This window comes from Podarcis muralis, chromosome 2 (genome assembly GCF_964188315.1).
Source record: "Podarcis muralis chromosome 2, rPodMur119.hap1.1, whole genome shotgun sequence".
NCBI lineage: Eukaryota > Metazoa > Chordata > Lepidosauria > Squamata > Lacertidae > Podarcis > Podarcis muralis.
Window position 1 is genome coordinate 106,996,990 of NC_135656.1, and position 16,280 is coordinate 107,013,269.

Here is a 16,280-nt window from a genome sequence, read left to right on the forward strand (position 1 = left end):
TTTAAGGAGATGTCAGCATTTATTAAGTTTTGGCAAACAGGTACAGGGCAGAGCAAATAATTCTGACAACCCAGTACCTAAACGTTTCCTGTCACCTGTGCTTTTTCATTCCAGCATTCTATATAAAAAAGTAAAAGTAAAAAAGAATTCTTAAAATACTTACGCAAATTTGGACAAACTTTTACTCTACTTTTTTTAAAAAGTCTGCAATTTAAAAAAAACATATTTTCCCAGAATGTAAAAATTTGCAAGGTACATTAACAAGGCATCCTAAACAGATCTCAATTGAAAACCAAGGTGATCTCCTGTATCCCTGTATTTACCATGTTAAAATTACAAAGCACCACTTTTCTTATCAATTTTCATCGTCTTTCTTGGTCTCAGCTTACCTTGGATAAACTGACTGCACTCAACCCTTAACTACTGGCTTTATCTTGCAATACTGCTTTCATTTGGCTACAAATATCCAAATGCAATATACCTGTACACACACCTCATATCGATTTTGTACCTACACACATACACACTTTCAGTTCCCATTTTTCACAGCAATATGTCCGCAAGCTAGATCTCTATTCTTGTCTGATCACCATTTCTGTGTATTTCTGAGAGGCTGCAGTTTAAAAGAGATGTACCACTCGCAGTTGATATGAGGGGTACAAATGTTGTACTTTGGAATCTGTATCCAAATGCGAGGAAATATAGCTGGGAGAGACAAAGACGTTGCTAAAACATACTAGAAGCTATATCTACGAAATAGTTTTAAATGGTGTATGCATTTGGGTCTCCCACATTCTTTAAGCCTAGGCTCCAGTTTCCATTCAGAATACATAGTAACCTGATAAGGGAATTAAGGCAAGTCAAAAGCAGCTGTCGTATTAACCGCGTTGAAGCTCAGTATTGTGTGTTACAGCCAGAGAGGGTTATGTTGACACTACTTCACTGTTGGAAAGGCCAAAGACCCAAGTCCAACAGAAGAACAGATATAATTTAACACAGGCGGAGCACAGTGTTCATGTCCCCAACTCGGAAGAAAGGAAATATTTTTGACACAAATTTGACACTAAAGAGAACAAGGCGCTTGTTTTCTTCCGCATCAAAAAACCCCACCGTTCCTCCTTCATAGTCCAAACGGATCTGAATCTTTTGAGGGTGTTTACTTGGGTTCAGAATGGTTGGGGGCGACGTTAAGGTTTTGTACTGACCGTTGTTAAAACCCACAGCCATGATTCCCTCCTCGGGGACAATATTCAGCTGTCCTTTCCTCTTCACAGATTCTTTGGCTACACCCACAGCCCAGAAAGTTCCCTTGCTCACATCCACTGTCCAGTGATGCTTCCCCGAGGTGAATCCTTGACAGCCAAGCACGCAGCGGGTGGGGTCAAATCGCCGGGTGCTGTAGGGAAGCTCCTGGCGGACAGATCCCCATGCGACAGCTTTCTGACCATCAAACACAACAAATCGAGGGTGAGCCGTCATGGGGTCCAGGGTCACGTTCTCTGCAAGAGATCAAATGCAACCGTCAGGCATGGAGCCAAGCTCCATGAACCTTTCCCAAAGACCACTGTATAAAACAAGTAACTGTTCATCTGCTGCAGATGGTTGTTTCTGAAGGCGGCCTATTTATTGAGCATTCCTCCCGATTGGAGACTCGCATCAGTCTCAGCCAGCATGGCTGAGAAAGAGGAGAGTTGTGGTCCAACAATATATAGAAAACCACAGGTTGCCTCTTTTCTTTTTTTTAAATACAAAAAGGCATGAATCCATCTTTATGGTGAGATATCCAGAATCTGTAGGGACTTACCATTTATCCACTTTTGTTCATCCAAAGTCTCTAGAGGAAGAAAAGGAGGATAAGCATATGCAAACTTCTGTGATTTGTTAATGTGTTATATTTAGCAACAAATGAACTTCGTATATTAATACACCATTAATTCACATGCACCATTCTAAAGCCTTAGGAGTATTATCACTTTGGAAATCTACAGCTACCCAACTGCACTTCTAATTTCTCTCTCCTTTGTAGGCATCAAGCCTTGGAGCACATTTACAGCAATGATATTATTATTATTATTATTATTATTATTATTAGCAGATAGCAAGTAAACTATCAAGCTCACAATATTGTAGCCCTATGGATCCAGGCCATCATGCATTAAGATCCTTGAAATCAAAGGGAAAAGTTAGTAATCATAAACTAATCCCAACAATTTCAACCACTAAAGAATGACCAAGTTATTCTGAATCCAGCCCCCTGTATTTTAATGGTGGGTATTGTACAAAGGTGATATGTGATTGATTGAAAGCGTTCACTGATCGCCTGGATAAAGAGCTAAATAAGAACAACAGTAAAATTTCCACCCCAGCAATCAGCTTCAGAAACCCATTTAGTACCTCTGAATTTCCTCAGTTTGCCCTGCAGTGAAGCACTCTCTTTGGAGAACTCCTGAAGCACTGAACTGAGCTCCGAAGAATCAGGTGGAGTAGGAAACTGAAATTTGCCCCTCTTGCACCTAGAGGTTTAACGAACAGGAAACCACATGAAAAGAAATCTTTATTCACTCGCAGCTTCTCAGAACATCAGGTGCAGAATGCATCTACATAGTGTAAACAGCTGGCCAAGCTGACGGAAGGTGAACTAGTACCTTGGCCAATGGATTTGCAACTTTGGGGGTGGGGTTGGGCGTGTGCTAGGGAAACATGCTAGTGAAAATTCTACTCTAGGTAGAAGGGGAAGGATGCAAGAAGCATCCCGGTAAATCAGACCAACGGCCTATGTAGTCCAAGCCAAAAGATGGAAAGTGAGTGAGATCCCTAGTAAGGAAGGTTGGCAACTTAAGATGATAGAATTTGTGGAAGCAGCAGGCTTAATTTATAGAATAAGAGAGCAAGAAGAATCTTTATTCAAAGAGAATCCCCCCATTGAATACTTAGAAAATAACCGTACAATTGAAAACGCTGGTAGTATTTAGATAACTTCAACAGCACGGTAAATATTTGGAGGATGCAAAATGAGAAACGATTAGATTGGTTATAGTAAAATATGCAGGAACTATAGGTAAGTAAAATGAACCATGAAAAGCAAAGGAGGTTAAGTCCATTGTTTCATGGCATGATGTAAAACGTTTATTTTGAGATGTACAAACTGGGAAAAAAAATTAAAAATGTTGTATATATAAAAAAGGAAGCATTCCCTCCTAAGCAGATTTGGAGAAGGCTGCCACCAGGACCATGAGCACAATCACACTCTCCCACTGAGACATACTGCTTTTGATCCTGGCATGCATGCAGAACATTACTAGAATTGCCATCTGCGAAGGGTGGAAAAATGGCAACAGGAAGAACAGCCTCATACCTGTTGAAGATACTTCCAATATCCTAGCGAGAAAAAAGAGGAGACAAGACAGAGAGGTTAGGTCATCCAGTCCAACACCCATCATATTTGGAATTAATTTCTACAGGGGTTCATCTTATATCCTGCCTTCCTTACACCCTAAAACTAGAAACGGCATTCGTAGGTTTCCCTGGTGGCCCCTAATCCAGGCACTGACCAGGCCCAGACATGCCCAGCCGCCAAAAGGTTGCTGCATCAAGTACAGTGGTACCTCAGGTTACATACGCTTCAGGTTACAGACTCCGCTAACCCAGAAATAGTGCTTCAGGTTAAGAACTTTGCTTCAGGATGAGAACAGGAATCGGGCTCCGGCAGCGTGGCAGCAGCGGGAGGCCCCATTATCTAAAGTAGTGCTTCAGGTTAAGAACAGTCTCAGGTTAAGTACGGACCTCCGGAATGAATTAAGTACTTAACTTGAGGTACCACTGTACCTACTATCTTCCCAGCTCATTTTGCTTTCAACCCTCAAAGCATTAGTTTCAGTTTGGCTGCATTAACAAACCAATTCATTCAGTCTCTTTGTGGATGCATAGCACAATACAGTGGTACCCCGCAAGACGAACGCCTCGCAAGATGGAAAACCCGGTAGACGAAAGGGTTTTCCGTTTTGGAGGCGCTTCACAAAACGAATTTCCCTATGGGCTTGCTTCGCAAGACGAAAGCCCATAGGGAAATCTCCGGGACAGCGGGGAAGCGCAGCGCGTCTTTGGACACACAACACCAGCAGAAACTCAGGTCGTCTTCTCCCCCAGGTTCAAAATACTGGGCTTCCAGAGATCGGGAAAGGTGTTAACCCTGCAACAATGCACCACTGCAGGAATGTGGTGAGAGGGGTGAGAAGGCCAAATGAGGAGGAGGAGGCAGCCAAATGGGAAATAACTAGGAACAAGAGAGCCAGTGTGGTGTAGTGGTTAAGAGTGGTAGACTCGTAATCTGGTGAACTAGGTTCGCGTCTCCGCTCCTCCACATGCAGCTGCTGGGTGACCTTGGGCTAGTCACACTTCTCTGAAGTCTCTCAGCCCCACTCACCTCACAGAGTGTTTGTTGTGGGGGAGGAAGGGAAAGGAGAATGTTAGCCGCTTTGAGACTCCTCCGGGTAGTGATAAAGCGGGATATCAAGTCCAAACTCTTCTTCCAAACAAAGGAAAGCTGCCCTGTGCCATATCAGGCCATTGGTCCATCTAGCTCAATACATTGACTGGCAGCAGCTCTCCAAGATTTCAGGCAAAGCCTCCCCTCCAGCACAGTCCTACCTGGAGATGACGGGGGCTGAAGCCAAGACTTTCTTCTGCGTGTGTGATCACTGTGCTATGGCTCTTATATAATGGCATTTAGTATTATTAATAATAAATTTTATTTATACCCCGCCCTCCCCATTCAAGGCTGGGCTCAGGGCGGCTAACAACCAATAATAAAAACAAGTTGAATGAATACAACTTAAAAACAAGATTAAAATACAACATTCAAACGTTAAAATGCAGCCTCATCACAGGAGGAAAAAAGAAAGAGGGGGAGGGAATCAAACTGACTCCAAGCCAAAGGCCAGGCAGAACAACTCTGTCTTACAGGCCCTGCGGAAAGAAATCAGATCCCGCAGGGCCCTGGTCTCATGAGACAGAGCGTTCCACCAGGCTGGAGCCAGTGTAGAAAAGGCCCTGGCTCTGGTTGAAGCTAATCTAACTTCCTTAAGGCCCGGGACCACTAGGGTGTTGCTATTTATGGACCTTAAGGTCCTCCGTGGGGCATACTGGGAGAGGCGGTCCCGTAGGTACGAGGGTCCTAGGCCGTGAAGGGCTTTAAAGGTCAAAAGCAGCACCTTAAATCTGACCCTGTACTCCACCGGGAGCCAGTGCAGCTGGAAAAGCACTGGGTGAATATGCTCCCATGGCAGAGACCCTGTGAGGAGCCTCGCTGCAGCATTCTGCACCCGCTGGAGCTTCTGGGACAGCTTCAAGGGCAGCCCCGCGTAGAGCGAATTACAGTAGTTTATTATTTGCGTTACCTGCATCAGCCCACCTGGCGGCTCCTGACCCTTCTGCTCCAGCTCGCCAATTAGGGTGTTGATATGGGAAATCTCCTCAGAAAATTTAGCTGCATGCTCTTCCTTCTTCTTCTCAATCTCTATCTCCAGCTTCTGCAGCCGGGTTAAGAGGAGCTGCTCTTCTTTCTCTAGAAACTGGCGGAGCTGCTGACATTCCAACACAAGCTTCTCCCTCTCGGCTTCAGTTTCTGCCTGATTGGGACAGGTGCAAACAGTGGGAGGAGGGGGAACACTGGTTTATTTATTTGTAATATTTTTTACCCACCCATAGGAAAGCACATTGACACATGAAACACCATTTCGTGTGTTCCAATGGTAAAGGTAAAGGGACCCCTGACCATTAGGTCCAGTCGTGTCCGACTCTGGGGTTGTGGCGCTCATCTCACTTTATTGGCCGAGGGAGCCGGCGTACAACTTCTGGCGAACCAGAGCAGCGCACGGCAACGCCGTTTACCTTCCTGCCAGGGTGGTACCTATTTATCTATTTGCACTGGTGTGCTTTCGAACTGCTAGGTTGGCAGGAGCAGGGACCGAGCAACGGGAGCTCACCCCGTCGCGGGGATTCGAACCGCTGACCTTCTGATTGGCAAGTCCTAGGCTCTGTGGTTTAACCCACAGCGAATGTCTCTGCGAGAGGCACGGGTGTCCTTTGGCTCGCCAGAAGTTGCTGAACTACAACTCCCAACATCCCTGGCTGCTGGTTGATGGAAAGTGTAGCTCAGCAACATCTACAGGGCTAAAAGGTCCCTGCACCTGTTTTGTAATGTCAAAACCCAGCTATTCCCCAGGCTGCTTCCATTGCATATAATGCAAAATGGTGTTGCACCGAGTTGTTGTAGATGTGTGTTGCCGTGTCTTCTTCTGCAGAAAGAGAAGCTGACCTTGGACTGGTGTTGTGAAACACCAGCTGAAATTGAAACTCAGCCACAGATTATAATTAGATGCTCTTGTAAAGTCGCTACTTTCAGAATCCAGCTGCCAAGGGCTAGTTCACAGGTGCATGAAGCAAGTTCATAGCACTTCGGGGGACAATAGGTGTCAACTTAATGCAGCAGGTGGAGAGGTTTGTTTTTATAAAACACAGAACCACGTTGGAACATATATCTCTTATGTCTGAGGTTAAAGTTTAGCCCAGGGTTTCCCAAAGTCGGGTCTCCAGCCGTTTCTGGACTACAATTCCCATCATCCCTGATCACTGGTCCTGCTGCCTAGGGATGATGGGAGTTGTAGCCCCAAAACAGCTGGAGACCCAAGTTTGGGAAACCCCCATTTAGCTGAAATTTGGAAGATGCTCAATCATGTGAGGTGACAAAGGTACTAAAAGTTTTGCTCATCTTTCAGCGGTCAGTAAGTTTTGGATTATGGAATGTCTGAACATGATGAGCTGGTTATATGGATGTCACAATAAGAAGAATCGTAAGCCGATGTATTAGGGACGCGGGTGGCGCTGTGGGTTAAAGCCTAGGACTTGCCAATCAGAAGGTCAGCGGTTCGAATCCCCACGACAGTGTGAGCTCCCATTGCTCGGTCCCTGCTCCTGCCAACCTAGCAGTTCGAAAGCACGTCAAAGTGCAAGTAGATAAATAGGTACCGCTCCGGCGGGAAGGTAAATGGCATTTCCGTGCGCTGCTCTGGTTTGCCAGAAGCGGCTTAGTCATGCTGGCCACATGACCTGGAAGCTGTACGCCAGCTCCCTCGGCCAATAAAGCGAGATGAGCACCACAACCCCAGAGTCAGTCACGACTGGACCTAATGGTCAGGGGTCCCTTTACCTTTTCCTTTAAGCCAATGTATTAATGTTAGGATTGGTTCGTCAAAGCAAATTGAGAATCGGCATTAACCAGATGAAATGTGCATGTCTCCAGGTATGCATATTACGAAAGTATAGCGAAAGTTATTTAGTGAGCATGAACAAGCTTTAACATAGATAGAAGTTGTGGGGATGTTTAGAAACCATAACATAGTATAGGCTCTGAGACTAATTTATGGGACAGTGACATATTTTCAGATAAGGTTCTCAGGCACTATCTAAATATGCTCTGAAGTTCAAGCAAATCAGCAGCTTGCTTGCCTGCACCCAGGGCCGAATTTAGGTTTGATGAGGCCCTCAGCTACTGGAGGTAATGGGGCCCTTTATATATCCAGCTATCCTTTGTCAACAACAAATTGTCGCTGTTTTTTGAGTTGAATATATGCTATATTTATGGACCTAATAGGTATCTAAATCCATTTGCACATAACAAAATACATATTTTATCAAAGTAATTGTTGAACCTATCTTATATTTTGGAAATGTACATCAAGGTTTTTTTTCTTTAATTTTATCGGGGGGGCCCAAGAGAGCTATAGCTTGTTTAGCTTATATATAAATCCGGCACGGCCTTCACCTATGCTGGCAGCACCCTGCAAGAGTTGGGGTGACCTGGGAACTTAGAAAGAAGCTCTCCTGTTTTGAATTACTGAAATCTTAAGAATCTAGACTTTGTAACAAGAAAAGTTTTAAGTACTATTATTGCTCACCTTAGGCTATCTATATATCTTGTGAGAGTATATATATGCATGTATTATTAAAAGTAGCATTGATAATAATAATAATAATGGTATTATTTGTACCCCACCCATCTGGCTGGGTTTCCTCAGCCACTCTGGGCGGCTTCCAGAACATACAAAAACATAAAACATCAAACTAATAAAAATAGATACTCAAAAGATTCACTCCTGTATAAAATTGATTAATTGCTGCTATATAAAACCTGAACTGAACCCACATCAATTCCAGGTGTACACTTTATGAAGCAGATCAAACAGCTACAGGTGATAAACTGATAGTCCTGGGCTTCTAAAAACTTGCACTATGAATGGATAACACACGCAGAGCTGAAATTCCCAACACAGAAATGTAGAAACGCCATATACAAATTAAAAACCAAGTGAAGATGTAATGGTGTTGCTAACTCCCCACTAACCTCCGATTGTGCTTGCACTTACCAGCAGATCCTGGCTTGGCTTCTCTGCATCTAATTTAAACGATAAAATCTTGTCTCTCTCTTCTTTCAGAGTTTGCAAGCAGTGATGTATTTTCTCCTAAGACAGATGAGAATAACACAGTTCTTGAGCCATTCACCATGTCCTTCTCAAATAAGCAGCTACACATGCAAGAGAGAATTATTTAAGCTCAGAGCTGTAACAATACCATCAGATTGCAAATTTGCATCTGTGCTGTATAACTAATCTAAAACTGCTCCTCCGTCATATTTCAGACACAATCTTCAAATAAGACTGATTTTCTTCCAGCCTCCACCCACTAGCTGAAATACATAGATGCTGTTCGTTTTTCTGTGTGTGTGGTGCTCAAGCACCAGACAGGTTTTAAATTTCTTTCTTCATCTGAATTCCCATTAATCAGAAACTGAAAAAGCTTGCAGTAGCCAAGAGATAAGCAATGCCTCCACTATGTATGACAGATAACTACAGCAACCCTTCGTTTATCTTTTTGCATTTATAGCCCAAGTAACACAATTGTAGCAGGTTTCTAGAAGACATCGGTTGCTATGTCTATTGCTCCCAAGAGAACCCAAATAAAGGGTGGCTTATAAATACTGGTAAAGAAAAGAAAAATCTGTCCAAGGGAAGGACAAAATAAAACAACAATACTGTCTGAGAAGAGAACAGAAACGAACCCTTTCTTTTCCTAATGCATTGATTGTGCTTGTTGCTTTGGTGGCAATATTTTGGGAGAGACACCCTGGGATAAGCATCAAGGAATTATGGGGGTTTGTTGAAACAAACTTAGTTGGTCTCTAAGGTGCTACTGGACAATTTTTGATTTATATGTTGAAACAAAGTTTGCCCTATTCGAGTCTAGCCTATATCAGGAATGGGAAAATCTGTGGACCGCCAGAATAATAGAATTGTAGAGTTGGAAGAGACCCTGAGGATCATCTTGTCAAATCCCCTGCAATGCAGGAATACACAGCTGTCCCATATGGACAGGCATAGGCAAACTCCGGCCCTCCAGATGTTTGGGACTACCATTCCCATCATCCCTAGCTAACAGGACCAGTGGTCAGGGATGATGGGAATGGTAGTCCCAAACAGGACCAGTGGTCAGGGATGATGGGAATGGTAGTCCCAAACAGGGCCAGTGGTCAGGGATGATGGGAATGGTAGTCCCAAACAGGGCCAGTGGTCAGGGATGATGGGAATGGTAGTCCCAAACAGGGCCAGTGGTCAGGGATGATGGGAATGGTAGTCCCAAACAGGGCCAGTGGTCAGGGATGAGGGGAATGGTAGTCCCAAACAGGACCAGTGGTCAGGGATGAGGGGCCAGAGTTTGCCTATGCCTGCATATGGGAATCAAACCTGCGACCTTGGTGTTATCAGCACTGTGCTCTAACCCAGTGTTTCCCAACCTTGGACCTCCAGCTGTTTTTGAACTACAATTCCCATCATCCCTGGCCACTGGTCTTGCTAGCTAGGGATGATGGGAGTTGTAGTCCAAAAACAGCTGGAGGCCCAAGGTTGGGAAACACTGCTCTAACCAACTGTAGCTCCCTTAGAATCATAGAATTGTGGAGTTGGACGGGACCCCACGGGTCATCTAGTCCAACCCCTTGCAATGCAGGAATCTCAGCTAAAGCACCCATGACACATGGCCATCCAACCTCTGCTTGAAAACCACCTTCATCCCTGGCCACTGGATGTGCCAGCTGCGGATGATGGGAGTTGCAGCTCAAGCACACCTGGAAAGTCACAGGGTCCTATCCCCCCAATCCCAGGCCTATAGGTCTTTAATGACAGCCTCTCTGTGAGATTAGGCAAAAATTAAGAAGCTGCAGCAAGAAAGTGACGATTTGGGAGGGGCTTGTTCAGGGAGTTGCAAAGCTTGATCCCCTTGATTTAATACAGGCATGGCCAAAGTTGGCCCTCCAGCTGTTTTGGGACTACAACTCCCATCACCCCTAGCTAACAGGACCAGGGGTCAGGGATGATGGGAACTGTAATCCCAAAACAGCTGGAAGGCCAAGTTTGGCCATGCCTAATTTAACACAACCTTGGGTTCCCAGCCGTTGTTGGACTACAATTTCCATCATCCCCAGCTAGCAGGACCAGTGGTCAGGGATGATGGGAGTTGTAGTCCAACAGCGGTTGGGGACCTGAGTTTGACTGTTTAACATTAGCCGTTTGCAGGAGCGCTATCTTTTTGAAGTACGTTGCACCTTCCAAAGAGACAGGCAGCAGGTGACCCCAAACTTCCCAAAGATCTTATAGCTTAAGATAGACAGTGAGGAAACCGAGGAGATTTCACCCCTCCCATTCCAAGAATCTGCTGATGTTCTCTGCTGATTCTCCAGAGAGGAGGGGGGTGGTTTCTGCTTACTACTTATTCCGCTCCAGCCTCACATCAAAAGAGAGAGACTGAGTGTTAGAGAGAGTGATATCTCTGTATAGATAAGGTTGCTGCTAAGAGCAGCTGCAGACACTCAGTGCAGTTCAGCATTTTCGTTTAGACCTCATTGAGCTCTGTATATAGTTTGCATGATAGTTGTAGATAGAATAAAAGTAGTTATTCTACAGAGCTGTTCTCCGAGTGGTTTATGCTCTGCTGTACTCTGTTGTGCAACGACTGTCTTCGGGAGTGAATAAAAGGATGTCATATAGAGGAGGGAGAAAGGTTGTTTTCTGCTGCTCCAGAGAAGCGGACACGGAGCAATGGATCCAAACTACAAGAAAGAAGATTCCACCTAAACATTAGGAAGAACTTCCTGACAGTAAGAGCTGTTCGACAGTGGAATTTGCTGCCAAGGAGTGTGGTGGAGTCTCCTTCTTTGGAGGTCTTTAAGCAGAGGCTTGGCAACCATATGTCAGGAGTGCTCTGATGGTGTTTCCTGCTTGGCAGGGGGTTGGACTCGATGGCCCTTGTGGTCTATTCCAACTCTATGATTCTATGGTGCTCACAACTCTGAGTTGTGAGTCCACAGCACTTTGACCTGTTCCTGTGCAGAAGGTGGTCTCTGGAAGTGCTACCCCAGCTCGCCTGGCCCAGTCAGGCTGAAGTGGATGAGTCCAGTCGGTGGCACTGGCTCAAGGGCGATGCTGACAGAAACAACAGACGCAGGATTAATGGAGAAGGGTAAGAAGGCCTCTGTTCTCTGCAGACAGAGGATCCAGACGGGAAGATCCCTGCAGAGACCCTGGAGCGCTCCTGTCAGACGGGACAGGTAATATAGGGCTAGACAGACTAACCTGGCAATAAGTTGTTTCATATGTACCAATACATGAATCCTGGTTGCTTTCCAGTTCTTCTAAGATGTCTCCACCCCCAAGAACCCCCACTGATTTGGAGTTTGTTCCTGACGAAAGAAGAGTGGAGGATGAAGTTGATGGACCACGCAGAATTAGATAAATTAACAGGAAGGATTCGAAACCTGCGGGATCAGAGATTCTGAGAGGACTGGAGTAAATATATGAACTATTTGAAAAGTAATTGTGAAGAACAGATTACGCTAGTAGGACTGCAAGAAGTTTTTTAAGGTGGATTATTTGAAATATTACAAGAAAGACTACGAAAAGAATTATTAGTTAAGGGCAATTAAATGCAATATAGAAATTGTAGAAATTAAGAAATGCAGAATAAGTGATAAAGAACAGAAAATCATCAGAAGTCTAAAATATTGTATAAGATGTGAAGATATGTTGTATGACTGTTGGAACTGATAGTTAAAAAAATCAATAAAAATGTATAAAAAAAATTTGGAGTTTGTTCCATTGTTTCTTTTTTTAAAAAAATAAGATTTTATTAAAGCTGTTTCTTAATACAATAAGGTAAAACAAACTACTGTACATCAAAACAGAAACTGAAAGTGAAAGTAGAATCCTCTTCCTGTTTGGCAGTGGAACAGACTCCCATGAGAAGTGATAGACTCTCCTTCCTTGGAGGTTTTTAAGCAGAGGTTGGGTGGCCATCTCTCATGGATGCTTCAGCTGAGATCCCTGCGTTGAAGGGGGTTGGACTAGATGACCCTTGGGGTCCCTTCCAACTTCAAAATTGCATGATGCTATGAAAAGTAGCTCTTTCCCCTTGTCTCACACAGAAAGTGCCGGACCCCCCCCCCCAGCTCTCACCTGGAGAGGTCTTCCCTTCCTTGCCCTTTCGTGTGTGTGCAATCCTTAAAGGTAAAGGTACCCCTGCCCATACGGGCCAGTCTTGACAGACTCTGGGGTTGTGCGCCCATCTCACTCAAGAGGCCGGGGGCCAGCGCTGTCCGGAGACACTTCCGGGTCACGTGGCCAGCGTGACAAGCTGCATCTGGCGAGCCAGTGCAGCACACGGAACGCCGTTTACCTTCCCGCTAGAAAGCGGTCCCTATTTATCTACTTGCACCTGAAGGTGCTTTCGAACTGCTAGGTTGGCAGGCGCTAGGACCGAGCAGCGGGAGCGCACCCCACCGCGGGGATTCGAACCGCTGACCTTTCGATCGGCAAGCCCTAGGCGCTGAGGCTTTTACCCACAGCGCCACCTGCGTCCCCGTGCAATCCTTAGACCCGCGTCCCACATGCAATCCTTAGACCCCCAATAACGGCTTCCCTTCCCTTCCTGTGCTCTCATTTCAACAAGCTCGGCTGTTAACTGACCCTCCCCTTGAGAATCAAACATCATTGTTTTTAGCAATTACGAAAAACGTGATTGGAAATCTCCCCCCCCCCAAAAAAAAATACGAGCCCCTCTCAGCCACTCACGTTACCTGGTAAACCTGAGCGGCCTCCTCTATAGGAATCACGCTGTGATATTTATGCAGCTTGGACCGGTCACAAACCACGCAGATGGATGTTTGATCGTATTCGCAGAAGAGCTTCAGCGGCTCCTGGTGTTTCTTGCAGAGTGTCTGTTCTCCTGACTCCTTAGCTCGTCGCTTGCTGAACTGCATGGCCAGCTCAACGATATTCCACAGGTGCCTGTTTGGCCGCAGGTTCTGCCAAGGGAAGGGTTTTCTGCATTGCGGACAGGAGAACACGTTGGCAATGGAGCCTTCACAGCACTGGGCAATGCAGTCCCGGCAGAAGTTGTGGCCGCAGTCGATGACCATCATAGGGTTCTGGTAATAATCCAGGCAGATGGAACAGGTGGCTTCATCCTGGAGGCTTTTCTCTGGGTTCGGCGCAGCCATTGGCGTCTTCTAGCTGCAACGCACAGGAACAAAGTTTAGTTTTGCTTACAGAGAGGGGTGTGTCTCCTTTTTGCAATCAGGAAGTGGTTGCCTCACAGGGGAACTAGATTGCAAGGGAGGGAGTGATGGAGTGTTTGAAGGTGGTTTTAACTATTAGAGGGACAAACATATGTTCTGAATAGTTTCCCCGATACAATATTTGTTTGGGGAGGCCTATCCTGACATGCAGAATGTTGACATGTGCTTTAATCTGGTTTTTTACTTACTGTTGATTTAATTTTTTAAAAAATAATTGCTTTCACATATTTTTACTGCTTATTTCATTACGTTATTCTTTTTGTAAGCCGCTTCCAAGTTTTATTACAGTAAATAATTGTAAAATAAATGCAGAATCTCACTGCATTCAACAGGTTGGCTATACTGATGAAGGACACACTATTAAAGATTTATTCAAGCAACCTGATCCTATTAAGTGTGTACAGGGTTGCAGCCCAATGTCCCCTATCATACTGTATGCTGTTTAAGGATGAAGGACGGGTGTTTATGCAAAGGGGGGGGGGGAGTTTCTACAGAGTTCATACAACATCGGCATAAAAGCATACAACAAATTGTTATGCAACATCAGCATAGAACTGTTGGCCCACCTCCCTTTAATCCAAATTTAACTTTTATGGTGGAAATCTGATGTTGCTTAAAACATTGCTGCCAATAACCCAGCTGCAATATCTGAATATTCTCATTTGCAATGCAAAGCCGCCATCCAAAAGTACCCAAAGTTATTAATACTAAAGCCATCTGCACATGGTTAAAGGCAGATTATAAATGTGTCAGAACTGCCTCTAAGGCCTCCTCCACACTGAGCAGTTTTCCTCTTGCCCTGCTCCTTTCCCAGGGAACTGCCCACCAGCAAGCTCGAATTACCATTTGAGCACTAAAGAATGATTTTCCTGGGCATTTTTTTTGGGGGGGGGGGGTAGAAAAGGATGGATGACTCCTAAATCTCCTGGCAGGGATGCTTTCATAAAGTGGGATAAAGTTGGTTCCTTTTCCTCATTTGTTCCAAACTACTGGGCTGATGAAGTTATTGCCAAGGGCTGAGCCTGCCTTAATTACTTTGACTCTGTCTTGCAAAAGCAGCATTTACACGAAGCAAAAACTACAAAAATGTCTAAAGCCCGATCAGATAACATTATTATTCATTTGGTTTATTTGTGGCCCAATACAATAAGTTTCTAGGTGTACACCCCATGCATTTAAAGCACACACAGTGCCTATTTATTTCCCCCAAAAGAATGGTGGGAGATGTAGTTTAAGAAGTTGTAGCTCTGAGGAGTAAACTACAATTTCCATTATTCTATTTTTTTTTGGGGGGGGGGAGAGATATACTTTAAATGCATGGTGCATTTGCAGTCTATAGTTTTTCTACAGAGATATTGCTTCAGTGGAGTAAAAAAAAAACCACACAATGTGTATCCCAAAGGAAAGCCTCTCTCTCCCCGCACCACAGTTAATTGTTTTATTAATTTTTAGTACTTTTTGACCCCACCTTCCTCCAAGGGGCACAAGGTGACAAAACATGCTTCTTTCCTCCCTTCCTCCATTTTAACCTCACAACAGCCCTGCGAGGTAGATGAGGCTGAAAGACTGATGGCTCCAAACAGTGACCAACCAGGTCCCTGCGGGAAGCTCGAAAGCTGGACCTGAACCTTCCAACACGGTTTCCCTGGACGCCCACGAGTTCAAGAGCTGTGCGAGAGGGAGAAAAACCTTTCCCCCGCGCTCTAACCACTATGCCACACTGCCACCACGCTGTTTAAATTAGAAAAGCAAAACCTCTTAAGCAGACCACGCTTCGGACACCCCGGGGTTTCTCCCATGGCTTTTCAGCTGCCCCATCTCCACCCATGTCGCCTGCAGCTCTCTCTCTCCACCCGCCCACCTACCTCGCTCTGCTCCCCTCTTGCTCTCGCCTGCTAAAATGCAGCGTCCGACCCCCGGGAAACATCAGCCAACCTGCAAGGGAAAAGCCCAGCTCGGCCCGGCCTAAGGAGAGAGCCCAGCAGCGGCCTAACTCCGCCCCGCACAGCGCTCCCAACGGGAGATCTCTGCCAGCTGCGTCTCCTATAAGGCACCCATCTGGATTATAAGAAACCAACAGAAAAAGGGAGCGGGGCCTTTAAAAAACTGGAAATAAGGAAATGAGTTGGGTTCGCTGCCACTAGGCAGCTCCCAGAGGTTGTCTCTTCCAACTACCACCAGGTGGTTTCCTTAAGGGATAAGAAAGCAAACAGCTGTTTTCTGATTATTATTATTTTTAAATCGGTGTTGCTTGCAGCAATTTTATGCCGATTGCTTTGCAAGGCTCTCCTGAAATAATTTAAAGAAATAAATGTGTGTAAGAGGCGTGGGGGGGGGGATGTTCGGGTGCATTTTACCCCACCCTGGATAGACAATGCTGGCAAATACTTTTCCTGCCTGCCTGGAAACAGTTAAAGGCGCAGGAGCTTGGGAAGGGTGCGGAAGGAACTGTAGTGCCCTGGGGGCTCTGGGTATTTAGCAAAAAAAGAAAAAGACCATGCCAGAGTCCAGAAGGGGGAGCTTCACAATTGCAGCGGGTCTGGTTTCCCGCAGGTCCTAGTGCGACACTAACCACTATACCACACTGCTTCTCAATCTT

At 45.3% G+C, this 16,280-nt stretch overlaps 1 protein-coding gene across 4 annotated transcripts; it reads right to left on the reverse strand.

Moving 5' to 3' along the window:
* LOC114588349 (zinc finger protein RFP-like) lies at positions 1-15,942 on the reverse strand. 4 transcript variants are annotated; one of them, XM_077920383.1, is made up of 9 exons: positions 15,547-15,942; positions 13,181-13,616; positions 8,424-8,519; positions 5,397-5,627; positions 3,356-3,378; positions 2,395-2,513; positions 1,805-1,834; positions 1,206-1,499; positions 1-118 (listed from the first exon to the last, which is right to left on the reverse strand). In XM_077920383.1, exons 2-9 carry the CDS (start codon positions 13,601-13,603, stop codon positions 78-80), a joined length of 1,257 nt encoding a protein of 418 aa, XP_077776509.1. In that variant the 5' UTR covers positions 13,604-13,616; positions 15,547-15,942; the 3' UTR covers positions 1-77. The 4 variants fall into 4 exon arrangements, with proteins under 4 accessions (XP_077776509.1, XP_028569378.2, XP_028569375.2 ...); XM_028713545.2 differs by having other exon boundaries at positions 1-1,499; positions 15,617-15,937; XM_028713542.2 differs by having other exon boundaries at positions 1-1,499; positions 15,547-15,937.
* Positions 15,943-16,280: the final 338 nt, after the last annotated feature.